The 19498-nt window shown below is 43.8% G+C and overlaps 1 protein-coding gene across 1 annotated transcript; it reads right to left on the minus strand.

Annotated features, from left to right (window-relative positions):
- Positions 1-3302: 3302 nt before the first annotated feature.
- march11 (membrane-associated ring finger (C3HC4) 11) lies at positions 3303-19171 on the minus strand. The gene is made up of 4 exons (XM_034184012.1): positions 18729-19171; positions 9030-9185; positions 4227-4419; positions 3303-3849 (listed from the first exon to the last, which is right to left on the minus strand). The coding sequence occupies exons 1-4, from the start codon at positions 19074-19076 to the stop codon at positions 3527-3529; spliced, it is 1020 nt and encodes a 339-aa protein (XP_034039903.1). The 5' UTR covers positions 19077-19171; the 3' UTR covers positions 3303-3526.
- Between the last annotated feature and the right edge of the window lie 327 nt (positions 19172-19498).

A 19498-nucleotide genomic window follows, 5' to 3' on the forward strand; every position in this document is an offset into this window, starting at 1 on the left:
AAAGTTTTAAGCCTAATCTTAAAAGTAGAGAGGGTGTCTGTCTCCCTGATCTGAATTGGGAGCTGGTTCCACAGGAGAGGAGCCTGAAAGCTGAAGGCTCTGCCTCCCATTCTACTCTTACAAACCCTAGGAACTACAAGTAAGCCTGCAGTCTGAGAGCGAAGCGCTCTATTGGGGTGATATGGTACTACGAGGTCCCTAAGATAAGATGGGACCTGATTATTCAAAACCTTATAAGTAAGAAGAAGAATTTTAAATTCTATTCTAGAATTAACAGGAAGCCAATGAAGAGAGGCCAATATGGGTGAGATATGCTCTCTCCTTCTAGTCCCCGTCAGTACTCTAGCTGCAGCATTTTGAATTAACTGAAGGCTTTTTAGGGAACTTTTAGGACAACCTGATAATAATGAATTACAATAGTCCAGCCTAGAGGAAATAAATGCATGAATTAGTTTTTCAGCATCACTCTGAGACAAGACCTTTCTGATTTTAGAGATATTGCGTAAATGCAAAAAAGCAGTCCTACATATTTGTTTAATATGCGCTTTGAATGACATATCCTGATCAAAAATGACTCCAAGATTTCTCACAGTATTACTAGAGGTCAGGGTAATACCATCCAGAGTAAGGATCTGGTTAGACACCATGTTTCTAAGATTTGTGGGGCCAAGTACAATAACTTCAGTTTTATCTGAGTTTAAAAGCAGGAAATTAGAGGTCATCCATGTCTTTATGTCTGTAAGACAATCCTGCAGTTTAGCTAATTGGTGTGTGTCCTCTGGCTTCATGGATAGATAAAGCTGGGTATCATCTGCGTAACAATGAAAATTTAAGCAATACCGTCTAATAATACTGCCTAAGGGAAGCATGTATAAAGTGAATAAAATTGGTCCTAGCACAGAACCTTGTGGAACTCCATAATTAACTTTAGTCTGTGAAGAAGATTCCCCATTTACATGAACAAATTGTAATCTATTAGACAAATATGATTCAAACCACCGCAGCGCAGTGCCTTTAATACCTATATAAATCAAAGAAATGATGTTAGCTAGCGAGGAGTGTAGCTATGTTCTTTGAACTGATGAATTAGCACAGCAGCATCTCTGCACATCTTCCCATTTGTTTTCCTGTTGTGCTTTTGTGTGCTTTTGTGTGCTTTTGCTGTTACGCAGAAGATAAAAGGATATTTGCAGATGACGGGTTTCAGTATATATTAGCCCCAAAGATAACAGATGGCTATGAGCTTGCTTCACCTTTGTTGATGATGTGAAATGATCATACCACTCATTTTGAGGTTTCAGTCAAAAGAAGATAATTAGCACATGCGTTACATCACTGGTGACTAGGGGTGGGTATTGATAAGATTTTATCGATATCGATGCCATTATCGATTCTGCTTATCGATCCGATTCCTTATCGATTCCCTTATCGATACCTCGTGAATTTTGTACTAAAAGGAGGTTTTACAGGTTTTCTATGTATTTCATTGAGTCTTAAAGTAAATAAAAATGAAATTGGTCACTGTATTCTTGATCTCTGGACATAAATAAAAATAAACAAAACAGTGTTTCGCTTTGACGTTATTCATTCAGACTGGATTCTATCGTTCTACCTTGACTCGGCAGAGAGCCGCACAGCGTTTGGAGCTGTGAGAACGGAGGACGATTCTCGTTTCTTTCTTGCAACAAGACAGGAGTCCCAGTTACTAACTTTAATCTGCACAAAAGTGACTCACAATTGACCTATTCAGGGATGAAAGTGGTGAAAAACAAAAAAAGCTGAAACCCAAAATTACCCCCCAACACCACCTGCACGAAAATGTTTGAATTCTAGAAGCTCTGAAATGCAATCTGGGACTATTCCAGACAATAAACTGCAGTGAGTGCAGCATCCATTTTGATGAGAAAAAAGAAAAAAAAAACTTTCCTTATTCAAATTCATTCCAGTAGTATTCTGCTCTTACTAGGATGCAGCAGTTTTCTAGTTTGGCAGATAGTTCTGGAGGAAATCACTGAAGAAATTAACAAATTCAAAATATGGTTTGACCAAAACAAACTGTCATTAACTTAAATAAAACAGGGATGAAGTGGAGGTATAAGAGTCACTAGGTGTTCACAGGAAACACTTATTTATTTCTTATTTATTTCTGTATTTATTTATTTATGTATGTTCATTGTTATTTGCTTTTATATTTTCTGTTGTGTTTCTATTCAGGTTCTTTTTGTCTCTTTCTCTAAAATTGTATATAATAATCATTAGATTATTAATATATAAACAAAAATAAATTTAGGAAATATTACAATTTGAAAACAAATGCACCCGAATGTGATGACAGCTGCAACTGCTTAATGCTAACTTTTAACATTGAAAATGCCATACACATGCTAACGTGTTCGCATCGCTCCCGTTTTTAAGTCATAAAATACATCTATCAACTGTTTCAGAAGACCATAACAGGTCGGTTTAACATAGAAAAGGTAAATAATACTCACAGACATATGCTTTTTAGGGTTTTAGCGGGGGAAAATTAAGCGAAAGAAAGACAGAATAAACGAAGCGAGAGATCGAAGCATTGCTTCAATCTGCGAACCACTGCTTCGATTGGTTCAAGGTTCAAAGCAAAGCCGCGCTGCAGAAATGTAGAGAAATTATCATTTTCCTGACAAACACCCCCCAAAACAACGGCCACTCTGAAGGACCAATAACAGAATCATTAAGCACAAAGCTTATTGATGTCGGTGGATCGAATCATTTCTTAACGATACCCGAAAGGAAACGGTTCTCGATACCCATCGCTACTGGTGACCACTGATATCGTTTTCCTACTTTTCATTTGTTTTGATTATGGAAGGAGTGTCCAACTCTGATTCTGGAGACCACCTGCCCGCAATGTCTTCCACAACTGTGTCTCAGTTCAGGGGCCACATCCTTTGAAGTTTTCGCTTCTGCCGCCCCTACAAAGAAGGTTGAACTCGTGAGCTGCATACTAACAAACCTTTCAAATGAGACCCTTCGTTGCGTCACTATGATGCCTGTAGTCAGGGAATGCAACCTTCAAAGGATGCGGCCCAGAATTAACACACAGCGCATCTATCTGCTCCACTCACACCTGGCTAATTAATTCTGGTGGTTTCCAGCTCTTGATTGGTTGAGCATGTCTGTGTTAATTAGCTGTAGGTGAGTTAAAACACACAAGATGGCACGCAGCATCTTGGCTGTATGTTTCCTGGTGGTGCATCCATGTGTAGTAGATTTAATCTTTCACTGATTTCAAGTTGGATAATTGTTAAATTTATGTTTTCGGCTACCAGTCACATAACCTGTACGTTACGTGAATACACCAGACTATCAAATAACTTATCAAACGAGTTACAAAATATCAACTCAACACACCTGCATTAACTCGTGAGACAGATCTGAGGACTGGCCCAGGAGCAGACAAACATTTCCAACTTGTTTGGAAATGGACAGCTGGACAAACAGCACAGAGAAACTCCAATTTTTGCCAGGAACTGTAAACCTTCAGTCACACCGACGTGACACGAATGACAACCTCTCCAGAGTCACTGTCCTGACTGAGGGTGTTCTGTGTCATCAGGCCGGAGCAGAATGGGGCCAAGCAGACACAGGTCCATGGCTGGGGCCCCAGCTGGGTGGTCTGTAAGGCGCCATTAGGCCCTAAAGTCACCAGGGGGAACCAAAGCGTCCTGGGGGCCACTGAAGAATGTCCAGCACTACACTCCTCCATGTCCTTAGCCTTGTCATAGCTCTGGACGTCCCAGTGGAGGTTGACAGCTCGCCAGCGCATGAAGACATTGTAGACTGCTGCCCCCTCGTGGACAATTAGGCCTATTGGACAAAAACAATCACATCTAATGGTGCACGAAATTCGTTTTTTAAGTGTATCTCTTCAATGGAACATTCTTGCTGACATGTTGGAGAGCGCGATCATTTAATCTGTGTCAAAGGTCAAAATGTGAAGTTGCAGTCATTTTCATGAAAAGATATTTAACTCAATCAAATCAGAATTTTGGGTTTGTGACTAAGTGAAGCTCCAAATCTGCTCGTTAGCCTGATTGGTAACTAGGACTGAACTAGTAAGTGGATCTTTTTTCGTTACCATGGTAATGCCTTAATATCTACACGCTACATTTGATACAATAAAAACTTGTATCATACAGTTAATTTCACACCAACAAACATATCTCACGCTGCACATTCCTCACCTACGCAGACCAGGTCCATGAAGCCGTACATGCCATAGCAGATCTGAAAAAGAACGTCGCGGCGCTGCCAGATGGCCTGCGGGCTGAGAGCTGACCACAGGAGCCAGGAGATGCTGGCAACCAGGAAGAGTGAGCCGAGGAACACGGCAATGATCTGCACCTTCTCCACAAGGGTGATGGTGATTGTCTGCCACTGGACAAGAAGAAAAAGGACAGTGAAGAGCCTCAGTCATTCTGGTAGGACATTTCTAGAAACCACTTGGATACGTGATGAAACACCATGAAGACAAATCAAGAAGTCTATATTTTTTTGACTCAGCCCTAGATATGTCCTCAGAAGAATGGCTAAGTTACCGAAGGTCTTCGCAAACACTGCGGCAATGGCTAGCTGATTGTTTTTTTTAAATTGAAAACAGGCTCATCATATTCTCAGAGAAATGTACTGTATTGTCCTGAATATAAGAGTGTTTTTTCCCCCCTTGGTAATACATCTAAGAAAAGTGAGGTGGTCTTATATTCAGGTTCTAGGCTTTTATAGGTCATATACATCTGCAACAGGAGGTAGCACCAAATATTTGTGAAATAAATTAGCCTCCCAGGACTGAAGCAACCAGGAGGAAGAAACCTATCCATTGTGAAAAGAGAACATGCCAAAGGTTAGTTAGCCTAACCAGCAGCTGAGGAGAAGTTACGATGCAGACTTGAAGCTCAGTTCAATTGAACTGAATTAAATTTATTTATATGCTAAATCACACGGGGATCAATGTGGTATAGTAAAAAATTTTTTAAAGCAGCCAAGAAATATGGTGTGAGAGTGCAATGTTAGAAGATGGTGATGAACCCAGAAATGTTATGTGTCGGACGCAGCTCGGAGAACCGACCAGCGTTTGAAGGACCCAGTATGAAATAAGCAGAGCACGGTACAAAGGCTAACTGAATTTAATACATAACAGTGATAATATAACAAAAAGGTGCGGCCTGGCGTGGTGCGCTCCCAGCAGCGCTAACGGTCCGGAGCCAGAAGCTGTTTCGGACCCAAGGACCCCGCCGACACCCCCCAGGTGGCCGCAACAACCGAGTCTGTGAAAGAAGGAACCATTATGTGAGTCCACACTCTACACACAGAACACTTAAAGGTGTACAAACAGCAAACACTTCCTGGCTTGATTACTGATCAGCTTCCCAACCTGCAGGCATGGAACATCCAGTTCACAAAACTCCACTGCAGTGGAAGCTGATACATGACTAACAAACAGCTCAATACAATAAGGTGTGAGGGACACCACATTTACTGACTGTATAACTGTTAGTCACAAAATCTAACGTACCTCAGGAAGTGTGCTGACGAGCGTGAGACCTCACCCCCTCCTCTTTCACAGACTGTGCATCAAACCTGGACGTTCTCTGCATCCGCTGTTGATGAGATGGCTCCCGAGACGACGATCTCACCCGTCTGGTCACAAGGTCGAGTCTCTGGCAAATACACACTGTGCACTCCAGTCTTAAATGCCAACATGTTCCACTCCATCCAGATGCACCACAGCTGACGAGTCGCAGGTGATCAGGGTGAGGTCCTGACAGCCTCAGCAACACAGCCACTCAGTCCCAAATGCACGCCACCTGGGAGGAAAACCAAAAAACAGAAACAAACCGGCAGCCAGGCCCCCCCCCAGCCATATAACAAGAAAGATGCCTTAAAAAGCTTATCGTGGTCCTAAAAGCAGCAGTGTGCCAATATGCAACTGAAAAAGGATATGAGGTGCCGACTTACCATAAAAAGAGTTTATTATTGGGATTATTTTAAAATAAGAGCATTTTCTTTATTTAACAAAATGACGTATTTTTCCCAAAATATGTTTTCTCAAACAAAAAAAAAAGAAAAAAAAAAGAAAGAAAAGGCGGCTGGTGGGGGGGGGGGGGGGGGGGGGGTGTCTAAAATTCAGACAAATTTGTCTTTAGCTTAAGAGAAGCTTGTGTTAGTCACCATGGCTATGCAGTGGGCACTGGTAGGCATGTTGACACCTTCATCTACATTTGCTGCTTGTAGAAGAAATGTGTTTAATGTGTGCAACTTCAACTCAGTGATCCATTAAAGTGTAGGTGACACCATATGTAATGTTTTCTTGAGTATTTAAGACTAAAATTAAACAACAGTTTGAAATGAATGCTTTCCCGGTGCGCAGTTACTGAAGACATAAATATTCAGATTTTGAACTGTGCGCCACTAAAAATCAGGAACGTCTGGGCGAGTCACGAAATTGGAGAAGAAGGAGGAAGTGACATCAGCGGGAGAACCAATGTCTTAGCAGTCCCATTTGTTTTGTTAGCAATGGGATGTATTTCTGTGTGGAAGTGCTTCATTTCTGGAGTAATGCCAGCTCGATGTGTTGCAGTATTTTGTTTGAACATTCGTGCAGAGTCTGTTTGCTTAAGTTTCCTAAGGATCACCTGCATCAGAATGAGTGGATTAAACCGATAAGTGGCCCAGCGACTCAGCTGTCTTGTGCTCTGCACATTCTGAAGACAGCTGTTTTGACACATTGAGGAGGGTTAGGGTTGGTTTCAACAGCATCATGTTGGTGTCATCATGGTTTCATGTTCAGCATCCCAAAATACTTCTGCCGCCAGCTGTGCTGACTATTTTTCCACCAGGGAATCAACAGGGTGAAACTTCAGCTGGAACCAGAAGTTTGACGCTATGGACGAGCAGGTTACACACACAGTAGGTAGATTGCAAGCTGGCCTTCTCATTAGACCAGATTAAAAAAAAAAATTTAAAACTATTAGATTGTCATCTCCGCCCGCATTGTTGGGAAAGTGTAAGACACGGATCCACACAGGGGGCGTAAATGAACGGACAATAGAGATGCCAATGAAAACAATTTAATATTGCAAAATGTGCACTACAGGTCAAATACTGCTTTAGTCTGTCAATCAAAAGTTCCACAAGAAGGTGACGTGTGGGCAGGCCCGAGGATAGGAGACGCCTTATCCAGAGAAGAGCCGGGACCCACAAGGTTCCACCGCCAACGGAGACCTGCAACACACCGGAGCCGCCAAATCCCGAGTCCCCAGGTGGCCTCTGCTCCCAGCTGTCAGATCTGGTACTGCTGGCAGGAAAAACAAATAGATTACGGTGGGTGTGTGTACACCCAGCAACAGTCAGCAAAAGTCACAGTTCCTTCCTGAGGGAAAAAATCCACCACTCCCAGAAAACAGGGACACTGAGAACGTGCAGTACCAACAGTATACTTAAAGATAAGAGAAGTGAGGAGTGGAAACGCCAACTCCCTCCAGCTTCCACAAACCCAGCTCCAAGCTGCGAGTATACAAAGGTTACGACTGCAAAAATCAGTAGCAAGAATTGTGCGAACGGCACAAAACGGCTGAGTAGGTTACCTGTGTGGTAAGCTGATAACTCGGCAGGATTCTGATGATTCTCCCAGGCTTTTATGGTGGTCATGATGATGATGATGATGACTGACAGCTGTCAGTGTCGGCGCACCTGGAGCTCCTGTGAGGCGGCTGTGCCCTCTGGTGCCTGAAACCCGACAACAGGCAGGGCGCCCTCTGGTGGCGAGCCAGCAGTACCTCCTCTTCGGGCGGCCCACACAACACGCATGCCAAAATCAGTCGCATCTTATTATTTTTTTAATGGTGAATTTCATGGTGGAACAGGTGATGTCACTGCATCTCACTCACACAGTTAGCACGTCCTGATCACTTTTTTCTGATCAGGATGATAACCATTTTTTAATGGGGAAATCGGCCTGCATTTATATATATATAAAATCACTGTTCTGTGTTCTGAACTCGGTCAATATCGTCACTGTTGTCAGACTGAAGGTCTTCTTCCAAGGTTTCGTCTCCCTCGTCATCTAAATAAAGCTCCAAACGATCAGGCCCCACAGCTTCAGGCTGGACTTCACAAAAAATCTCCACTCTAGGAAAAAAATGGTCTGAAAACAGCTCGACCTCCGCCGTGTTTACAATTGATTTGGGCTTGAATCAGCTGGTCACATTCATGGCTGCGTTCATGGCTGCGGCTGACACCTGCAGTAGAGCTCAGGCTTCTTGTTCTTAAGATTCACCTTTCACCCTCTTATCATCAACTTTTGCTGTTCAGGATTTTTAAAAATATCAATATTTCATCATTTTTAGTATTATATTATGGGAGGTGGTGGCATAATGGTTACATGCTGGTCTGAGATGCCAGTGATCTGGGTTTGATTCTCGATTGTAGCCACGCTCCCAACTGGCACTTTCAACAGGAGTGTGGGGGAGGAGTGAGAGACATGTGCAGCAGGCCCTTCTGGAAACAAGCTTCAGGCTTTCGTTGGCTATTCATGATAAATAAGAACCTCTGTTTGTGCACATTTTTTGGTGTCATCAACTCTTTTAGATACACAGATATAACAGAATGAGGCTTTGGAAATAAAAGAAACTGACAAAAATGCTCTTTTTCAAACTACATACAACTACAAAATCACACTTGCTCCTAATTTCCACTGTGCGGATAAGCTTAATCTCTGCAGCAACACTAGACATGTCCAGGAGGTGGCATACATGTATATGGTATATTACATAAACAAAACAAGCTTGCATTTTTTTTATTGATCAGCAAATTTGAATCACTTTTTCCTCATTATATTCCCTTTCAAACTGGCGACCTGTAAGATTATGACATTTATTGTTATTGAGTTGTTATGGACTAATTTGCCCCTATTCAATCAATTGGGTACATGCCCAGGAAAGTTGAACTAAATTAGCTGCCTTGTTTTTGGTCTGTCTGTGGTTTGATACCTGCCACGGTCTCTTCAAGTTTATGGCAATGATGTGGAAACGGTAGGAGCACAGCTCGCATGTCCAGCAGCCTCGCTCGCTGATCCACTTCAGCAGGCAGTGCTGGTGGGTGTAACGCACCGAGCCGTCACAGCGACACGGGTTCAGCAGGTCACCCTGGAGACCAGACAAAGGGCAAAGGTCAAGCATGAACAGAGACAAGAGGAACACACAGAAAGGCTGATAGGATACATCAAGTTTGCACTATTCATCTGCAGGAACAGAAACAGGAACAAAAGTGTTTGTACAAAAGGTTTTCTGCAGTTCCAACTTGGGATTTTCAAGTAATCTTGAAGTTATCAGTACTCTGAAGCTGTCAGGGGACTTGGACATCACAGCTTTCTGTCTAACACCACTCTGTGACCTCTTGTTTTTGTCTAGCTTTCTCTTTGATCAGCAACAGTAATGTTGCAGTGCAGCTGGCTGTCTCTTACGAGGTGCTACGAAGTGCTGGTTCCTCAAACACTTCAGACATCAGACGAGACTTACACAAGACAAAGTGCAATCTTGTCACATCAAACACTGCTCGGTGACTTTTTTTCTTTGGCCAGCTTTAATTTTTATTACCAAAGAAGGAGGCAAAGATGCCACTGTTGGTACTGATGCAAATAGTAATTTGTCAGTAATAGTCGATTAGTAATTTTTTAGCAACAATTAGTATTAGAGTATGTGATACACATGAACACCACATGAGGCCCTGCCCTCATGTGGGCGGAGCCTCATGTGGTGTTCAGGAGTCAAATCACAATGGCAGTACTTGCTCTTCAGCTCGGCTCTTGCCTGACCTTTCCTGTAAATCAAACATTCCACTCCTCCATGAACTTCTTCACCTCATCATCCATCACTACACGATGCACGACTCATTTAGCAGTGAGGATTTCTCCAAGCCCAGGACATTAATCACATGGCAGTGTCAGTTGTTTTGAAGGAGGTTTTGATTTTCTTTAGCCTCCCTCTTCTCCAGCCGCCGGCTGCTGTAAGCGGCAGATTAATAGCAGATTAAGTCAGCGTTCAGAGAGCTCATTTTTATCATGTCATATTTACCTTTGTGGGTTTTAAAAGGACCTCAGAGGCCTCTGGCTGAATGGACACAGGTCAGTTGATTGGATGGAATAAATGTTAAAGCCATGCATTCAAGACATACAAAAACAACATTACTGACAGCAGTGGCTCTGATATGAAATTTGGGAGAAGTGGGGGGGCGACAAGACATCAGCGCGCTGATGCATACCTTGCGTGCACTACTCACCACGATATAAATGTACCTGCAATGGTGTTTTTGACCATGTGTCACTTCATTATGAAGTCATTCTTACCAATAAATCACAAGTATTTTGCTGATCAATATGCATTTTAAAAATCTATGCTTCTTGGTTGTTGATATGTATATAAATATAAAAGAAAACCTGGGGCATTTTTGGACCATGATTTCCTTGACCTGGACCAAACTATTCCAAAACCTAATCACTGGCAGATATCAGTCAAAGTAATATCCCCACAAGGTTTGATCCAGTGAGGCTTCTTGGTTAAGATACTTTTAAAAAACGTGTTTTTTTGGACCATGATTTTCCAGTTCTTTAATCTTTGTCCAAATTACTCCAAAACTGCCCCTGCTCCTAATATCCATCAACTGTGATGAAATATACCATCTGTCTGCCATCTGATCCTAATTTACATCACATACCTGATGATCAGATTATTCAATGCAACAAGTCCAGACATGTCCACTACGTGGCAGTGTTCAGCAAAGTAATGCCTTTTTAATTTGATGAGTTACAAGATACAAGATATGTTTTTTGAGCTATAATATTGATTCTTACGTATTTTCTTGTGAAGTTTTTAATTTGAAGCTCCTAGTGAATCCTCTGCATGGCATTATTTGCACTTGTGCTCTTATTTTAGTGACTTACTCCTCGCATATTTCTTTGGTTTTACTTCCTCTCACAGGCACTCCAGTTTCTGTTTAAAAAAAGTGTTTGTATGATTTGTGATATGTTCCAAGAAGTCAATAAAATGTTATGCCATTAACGTCATTATTTTATAATAACATGGATTGTGACTGGGTGCCACATCATAACAGATTCACCCTGGGTCCTGGATGGCAACCACCAAAACAAAAAAGAAGTCTGTCTCCAACTCTCAATATAACCGTCTATCTGCTACAGTGTCCTCATGTCCAGAACAACATATCATATGGACATAATGTTGTAGCTGATGTTTCCTCATAATGCCAGTGATCCTCCTCACCTGAGTCTCCATACAAAGACCTTCCAACAGTACCCAAGGACGCTCTGGAGAGACCTTGTACAAAGACATCAGTTATCACTGCTTAGTGTCCAGATCTCGCACCCGCACAGTAAGACAGGAAACAGCAGGACTCTGAAGACTTGGACCTTTGTCCTTTCTTTAAGAGTAGTAGAAGAAGTAAGTCCTATATAGGCCCTGAGGCCCATTGGTACTGGACGTGGATGAGAATTTGCAACTTCCTCTGGACGGAATACCAGGCGCAATGTAGGTTACATCCCCAGCCAAGGCCAGAAACCATTTACACCTGAGTGGGCAATGCAGGTGATGAGTCTTGTCCAAGGACACAGACGGGTACCATAAGCAGGAATTGAACTCAGCTCTACATATTGACCCGACTCATCCCACTGATCCAAGACTTGCTACAACTCTGAACATTTCATTTAATCCTCTCGGTCCTGCATTGTTTTTAAATCTTGCATGCACAGTTGTGAATGTTGCAGTTGTTGCACCGTGTTTTTGCAGTCATCCAGAGGATGTGCACATGAGGATGGAGCCGGAGGCACAACCATTAGATTAGCGGTGCTAACCATCTGTAGCCACATTCAGGACAGGATATTCACTTAGACATTAACTGCTCTGACTCGGCTCTTTGAGCTCCGGTGGGATGAATCGTCCCTCATCGATGCTCGCTGTCAAGAGCTGAACACGCCTGCTCAGTGTCAGGTTTCACACACGCATGGACAGGCCATTCATCCTTTAATGCAGGTTCACATCAGTCCATCACAGTCAGGCACGATGACTGTTACAGCCACACACCCACTGAAAGATTAATTTATTACTTAAAAAAAATTCTAATATGATGTTTTTTGAATAACAGCTATGTCCTTCATATTTCACTGGTGGTATAACCAAAGAATTAGGGAATAACCCCACTGTGTCTGATTTGCAGACGTTAATGCTGGATTTTATGGTCACAAATTGAGCTTTTCCGGAGCGGAGCCAATAAAACGGATATTGCAAGATTGCACAGAATGTCATCGGTCAATCCAGGAAGTGTTTGACATTTCACTGTGGACTCAAAATTTGGCACTTCCTGTTTCAGGGTGAACTTGCCACTGAGTTCCTGCAAGATTCCATGAGGTCTCCTCTGTCAATCCAGGAAGTGCTTGACATTTGTCATTTCCTGTTTCACTGTGGACTCAAAATTACAGTCCCTGTTTGGGACTTCCTGTACCATAGAGCCAGCCTTGCCTGTGCAGCGCTTCGCTTGTATGATAAATTAAATTCACCCATTTTGGCATTGTCGTCACTCCACCACTTTCTTTTGCTCTCAGCTGACAGCGCCATTATTGATATCTGCATAGCAATATGGTCAGGGTCAGAGTAACACATCAAATGTGAAATGGTCGAATATTTTGCCACCGTCGACACTGTATTTTATGGTTGGAAATCTCACACAATTAACCAATCAGATTTGTGGAACAAATGTAATTGGATTACAAGTAGAATGAACCTTTAGCTGTTTATTGTTGCTGCTATTGATTGGATTATATGAAAATTCATTAAGGTATATCTTCTATTATACATTCCATTTCTAAGGTATGTTCTTTATATTTGCTGCATTCATAAATAATATTTGTATTCTGTGCCTTCCGATCCCCCCATCTCAGTAAATGATCATCTTTACTGTACAAATAAATTCTTCAGCCTTCCTGCAATGCAAAAGAAGAGATCTAATTAAGTTTTCAGGTCATGTAAAGAAGCCAAACAGCAAACTCCAGAACCTGTCAAGAACTCATTAATCAGTGCATTTTATGATTTTTCACATCAAGTCTTCAATGTGAGATCGACAGACTGATTTGTACGCTGTCTGATGTTTTACGGACACTTTGACTGTTTTACGGGGACTGTTGTGGTGAAGAAGGTGAAGCACAGCAAGAAGGCAAAACTCTCGATTTATGCTCCATTCCTCACTGATGGTCATGACCTTTGGGTAATAACCAAAAGAATAAGGTTGCGGATTCAAGGAAATCAGAAAGGAGATTCCTCTGGCAGGTAGTTGGGCTTACTCTCCTGGACAGGGTGAGAAGCTTGACAATCCAGGATAGACTCAGAGTAAAGCTGCTGCTTCTTCACATCAAAAGAATCCAGTTGAAGTTGTTTGGGCATCTGGCGAGGATGCCCCCAGGTCGTCTCCCTAGACTGGAAGACCTGGATGTGCCTGGTCTTCCAGCCCAGGCACATCAGGAGGAGGCCCTGGGGAACACCCAGGAGACACTGGAGGGATTATATTTCCCAGCTTGTTGTAAAGGACTTGGGTGAGAATTGGGAAGTATGGAGTGAGCTGTTCATCTACTGCGTCCACGAGCCGGACCCGGAGAAACGGGAGAAAATGAATTAATGTAAAACCAGTGAGAAACAGACACGACCAGTTAGTTAATATTTGGTCATTTCATCTTCACAAACGTTTGATCAGAATTAACTCTGTCCATGGTGCTGGAATGTGTCAATAAGCCCAACCTGAGTTTTGCAGATGTGCATCCCCCCTGCGTTTTGAATCAGAGTCGATGTGTTAATTTTTTTTTTTTTTTTTCAGATTTAAAAATTTTTAATCCTTGGTTTTTAACTAGCAAAAGGGAGAGGTCTCAAAGTGCTGGCCTGGGACTTACAATTAAAGTACAAGTTCATTTTTCACAACCTTAGACCAATGGGCGATAGGTCTGGACTGGCATTATGAAGCACAAAATACGACAATGGAGATTGTTGAACAACTGAAGTCGTACATCAAGCAAGAATGGGAAAGAATTCCACCAACAAAGCTTCAATAATTAGTGTCCTCAGTTCCCAAATGTTTATTGAGTGTTGTTACAACCCCAATTCCAATGAAGTTGGGACATTGTGTAAAATGTAAATAAAAACAGAATACAATGATTTGCAAATTCTCTTCAACCTATATTCAATTGAATACACCAGAAAGACAAGATATTTAATATTCAAACTAATAAACTTTATTGTTTTTGTGCAAATATTTGCTCATTTTGAAATGGATGCCTGCAACACATTTCAAAAAAGCTGGGACAGTGGTATGTTTACCACTGTGTTACATCACCTTTCCTTCTAACAACACTCAATAAGCGTTTGGGAACTGAGGACACTAATTGTGAGTGTCATTATTAGGTATAAAAGGAGCATCCCCAAAAGTCTCAGCTGTTGACAATCACAGATGGGGCGAGGATCACCACTTTGTGAACAATGGCATGAAAAAATAGTCCAACAGTTTAAGAACAATGTTTCTCAACGTTCAATTGCAAGGAATTTAGAGATTCCATCATCTACAGTCCATGATATATTCAGAAGATTCAGACAATCTGGAGAACTTTCTACACATAAGTGACAAGGCCGAAAACCAACACTGAATGCCCATGACCTTCGATCCCTCAGGTGGCACTACATTAAAAACATCATTGTGTAAAGGATCCTACAGCGTGGGCTCAGAACACTTCAGAAAACCATTGTCAGTTAACACAGTTCATCACTACAAGTGCAAGTTAAAACCGCAGGGGCAGCAGCTCAAGCAAAGCGGCCCAGACCTCCCGATCGACACACACCTCTCCTAGCTCCTCCGGGGGAACCCCGAGGCATTCCCAGGCCAGCTGAGAGACGTAGTCCCTCCAGCATGTCCTGGGTCTTCCCCGGGGCCTCCTCCCGATGGGACGTGCCCGGAACACCTCTCCAGCGAGGGGTCCAGGGGGCATCCGGAAAAGATGCCCGAACCACCTCAGCTGGCTCCTTTTGACATGGAGGAGCAGCGGCTCAACTCCGAGCTCCTCCCGAGTGACCGAGCTCCTCACCCTATCTCTAAAAGAGCATCCAGCCACCCATCTCAGCCGCTCCCCCTCCAGGTCTCACTGTCACTGCCCACGTGGGCATTGAAGTCCCCCAGGAGAACAATGGAGTCTGCAGTTGGAGCACTATCAGAGTCCCTGTCGGAGTCAGAGTCCCTGGGAGTACCCCTCCCAAGGACTCCAAGAAGGTCGGGTACTCTGCACTGCCGCTTGGCCGTAGGCCAAGACAACAGTGAGAGACCTGAAGGCGTAGGGACGCGACCCTCTCGTTCACCGGGGTGAACTCCAACACATGGTGATTGAGCTGAGGAACAATGAGCAATGCTACACCAGCCCGCCACCTATCCTTGTGGGCAACACCAGAAAAGTGTAGCATCCGGCCCCTCTCCAGGAGTTGGGTACCAGAGCCCAAGCTGTGTGTGGAGGTGAGCCCGACTATCTCCCGTTGGTACCTCTCAACCTCCCGCACTAGCTCAGGCTCCTTCTTCCCCAGTGAGGTGACATTCCACGTCCTGACAGCCAGAGGCTGTGAGCCCTCAACTGCCACCCAGTGCTCTCTGCTGCACCCAACACCCATGGCCCCCTCTGCAGGTGGTGAACCCACAGGAGGGCAAGCCCACATTGCTCTTTTGGGCCGAGCCCGGCCGGGCCCCGTGCGCTAAGGCCTGACCAACAGGTGCTCGCGCACAAGCCCCAGCCCAGGCCTGGCTCCAGGGTGGGGCCCCGGCTCCGCCGTTCTGGGCGACGTCTTGGTCCTTGATTTTGTAGTGGTCATGGGAGCTTCTGAACTGCCCTTAGTCTGACGTGTCCCCTAGGACCTGCTTGCCATGGGAGACCCTACCAGGGGCACAAAGCCCCCGACAACATAGCTCCTAGGATCATCCGGGTACGCAAACTCCCCCACCATGATAAGGTGGCAGTTTGAGGGGGAGCAAAATGAAAATATAACACATATATTTTAATTTTAAAATAATGTGCTAATTCTGAAGGTTTAAACATTAACACACAGATGCCAAAAGCCATTATGGGAAAATGATCCTCCACTGATCACTGATTGGTTGGATTATTATAAAACCAACATACAAGTTACTGTAATGTGTGTGTTGGTTTTTAGAAATAATATGTGTTTGTTAAATGTCTTTTTTTCATGTCATTAAAAAGGCATTTGTGTTTGTTAAGTGTGATTCAGCACAGCGACATGTGATATTTGGGTGGGTGCTATTCACACTGCATTTTGACCAGTAGATGGGTCAAAATGCATTGACCACTGCCATCCAGTAGATGGCAGTGTGAATAGTGCCTGCCCAAATGTCACATGGTCGTTGCCCTGAATCACACATGGATGAGAGACCTCTTTGGAACACCATCGACTCTATGTGTGTTTCTGCAGGTAAAACTGGAGTTGTGTCAGGAAGGGCATCCGTCGTAAAACTTGTGCCAAATACCAATGTGGCAGACCAAAATTGGGAGCTGAAATGACAACACACTAACTACGCCAGCAAAAAAAAATAAATAAAAAACAATAGCGGACTAAGTTAGTGGAACTAAATTCAGCATAACCTAATTAGTCCACTGATGGTTTTTGAAGTTAGCTGAAAAGCTTATTCGCTATCAAAAAGGTTATCTTTGCTATTTAGCAGTTAGCGGATTAGTGGAACTGTGCCCACCACCGGAGGTGCCACATTTGAATAATCAGCTGAATGTGTGGAGGGCACCCCCCCGCCCCGCTCAGCTCAAAGGCCATGTGATATTTGGGTGAGAGCTATTCACACTGCCATCCAGTAGATGGGTCAAAATGCATAGAACACTGCCATCTAGTTGCATCTCCGATGTACCTTCTGCCAAACTGTAGAACTTCCAGGCCTTGGCCAACTTCTTCTGGGTTGTCTGGATGTCCTGGCTTTCCTCACTGTTCTCCTTCTTGCACAGTCACTCAGTTTTTGAGAACTGTCTACTTCACACAGATTTACCAGTGAGTTCCATACTGTTTGTATTTCTTCATAATTGATGAAGAAATAAATAACGTCCAAGACATATTTAGTAACTTGAAAATGTTCATGTATCCACCCCCTGGCTTGTCTGAAAAAAAATGGCAATAAAACTGATTATTTAGAGGTATTATACCAAAGCATTCCGTTACTTATGCAACCAATCATCTTGGCTTTATATTTTTAATTAATTTATAGAATGTTGTAGAGATTTGCTTTCAGGTTGAGTTTAAGGAAGATAAGTAAGTCCCTTTGGCTGCTCTCTTGTTTGCACTTGGGGTTGCCACAGCAGAGTCAAGGTGGATCTGCATGTTGAATTGGAACAATTTTTGACGCCGGATGCCCTTCCTGATGCAATTCCACATTACATGGAGAAGTGTGGCAGGGGTGGGATTTGAACTGGGAACGTTCCGCACTGAAACCAAGTGCACTAACCACTTGGCCACCACCTCTACCTGTTGAGTTTAAGGAAGATAATTTTAGAAATGTATATTTTTGTATTTTTTGTATTTGGAATGGCATAAACAAATTAAAATGTGTGAAATATCAAGTGTTCCAATATTTTTGGTGGGCACTGTAGCAGTAAGTCTTGTACAGGCCCTGAGGCCATTTAGTGCCAGTCTGGCCAGTACCCATTTACAGCTGGGTGGACTGGGACAATGACACAGGCAGGTAGCCTGAGTGGGATTCGAACACAGGTCTATATGGGCAGGCCTCCTGTGCCATTGAGCTTTGATACAAACAGCAAGACACGAAAACAGAGACAGACACCCAAACAAAGAGACAGTCAGAGACAAACGAGCAACAGAGACACAATGAGACCACTAAGCAGCTCAGACTTACTTATGTGACGTCATGAGACACTTTTTTCAGTGTTTGCTAAATGACAGTTTTCACATTTTTCACATTCACAGATTTTCACATTTTAAACACGTGAGAGTTTATTTTTATCTGCACATTGAGTTTTAATTTGGTTTTTGTGGTCAGTATCATCACCGAGAATAAAGTCTGTTTATGGGGCACCATTTAGATGAAATAAAAGATTTTAAAATCATCGTACTGTGCTTAAAGAGTTTATGTCAAATGAAACAAAAACCACAGATTTGCAACAAACCTCTTCAGACATTAAATAATGATTGCCTGATTTAACGAAATGAAGTAATATAAAAGTAATAACAACAAATCCATCCATTCATCGATTTTCTTCACCCACTTACTCCAATTAAGGGTAAACCATAAATATGTAGCATAAAAAGATCAAACTTATATTTTGTCAGTGGCTCGTCAAGTTGCTGGTGGAGCTGTCCGAGGTGCTGAATTTACTTCTGCCGTATTGAAATCCTTGTGAAATTAATTCTCTATTTTATTTGCTTATTTATTTATTTTTGTTTTTTAATATGTCATAAATAAATGCACACCGGACGTACTCGGCTCTGACTGGACAGATGCTGAAGCGATAATCAGAACAGAGCTCACCAGGTGAGCTCCCTTTTTTCGGAGAACCAATCAGCGTTCAGCGCTGTCAGGAATTATTTGTTAGTCTTCGTTCCAAGATGCGTGTATTTTGCGGATCCTCGTACCTGCTCTGCCCCCTGGAAGCAGATCCTGCAGCTCGGAGTCGGGATGCAGGTCTCGCTGCTGCTGCAGTTCCAGTACATCGTCTCCTCCTTGCACGATCTCCCCCCGACCGCTCCGTCCTCACTGCACACATCCCTCCCGCCGGGTTCCACCTCAAATCCTCCGTCTGTCGTACCGCACGCGTCCTCTCGCTCCGCGCAGTTCCGGCCCTCTTTCTCGCCGTCCTCGTCGCCGGGGTGCGGGTGTCCTTGGGAGCGGTGTGGCTCGCGTCCCTCCCAGGTGTGGCGGGGGAGCTCGGTACCTCCCAGTGGTTCTCCCCTCCCCGCCTCGCCCTCCTCCTCTGCGCTCATAATGAAATGAAAAGTCCGAATGAAATGACATCGATGCCGCGCGCAGCTGAGCTGGAGTCCACGGCGGCGGCGGCGGCGGGATGAGCCGCAGCGTCCGAGATTCCTACAGGCTGCAGAGCGGCGGCTCTCTCCGGTGCTGCTGCGGGCCGTCGCTCCCTCGGAACCGTCTCACGTGCTCCGGAGACGCGCGAGTTTCCTGTCTGCCTCCATGCGTCGCAGCGGAACTCGGAGCCGTGCTCAAACCCTGGATCCCCCCTGGTTTACTCCTCCTTCTCGGTCCCCAGCTGACTGTCAGCCAGGTTGGAAATACTGCTGAAGGGGTCTTGAGCAAGAATTCTCAGTGTGATGATCGTAGAAAGAGCAGCTTCCCCCTGAGGACAGACCCATCAGTCACATCAGGACCCATTACCATGATGCAGCTG

This window comes from Thalassophryne amazonica, chromosome 12 (genome assembly GCF_902500255.1).
Source record: "Thalassophryne amazonica chromosome 12, fThaAma1.1, whole genome shotgun sequence".
NCBI lineage: Eukaryota > Metazoa > Chordata > Actinopteri > Batrachoidiformes > Batrachoididae > Thalassophryne > Thalassophryne amazonica.

What these genes read in the sequence shown, in the direction of transcription:
- march11 (XM_034184012.1), bottom strand. Translation starts at nt 19,076, where the DNA reads ATGAGCGCAGAGGAGGAGGGCGAGGCGGGGAGGGGAGAACCACTGGGA. An exon ending in ACTTGAAGAGACCGTGGCAG is followed by an intron (nt 4,420 to 9,029) that starts GTATCAAACCAC and finishes CTTCTTGTCCAG; the next exon opens with TGGCAGACAATCACCATCAC. An exon ending in CATGGACCTGGTCTGCGTAG is followed by an intron (nt 3,850 to 4,226) that starts GTGAGGAATGTG and finishes TTTGTCCAATAG; the next exon opens with GCCTAATTGTCCACGAGGGG.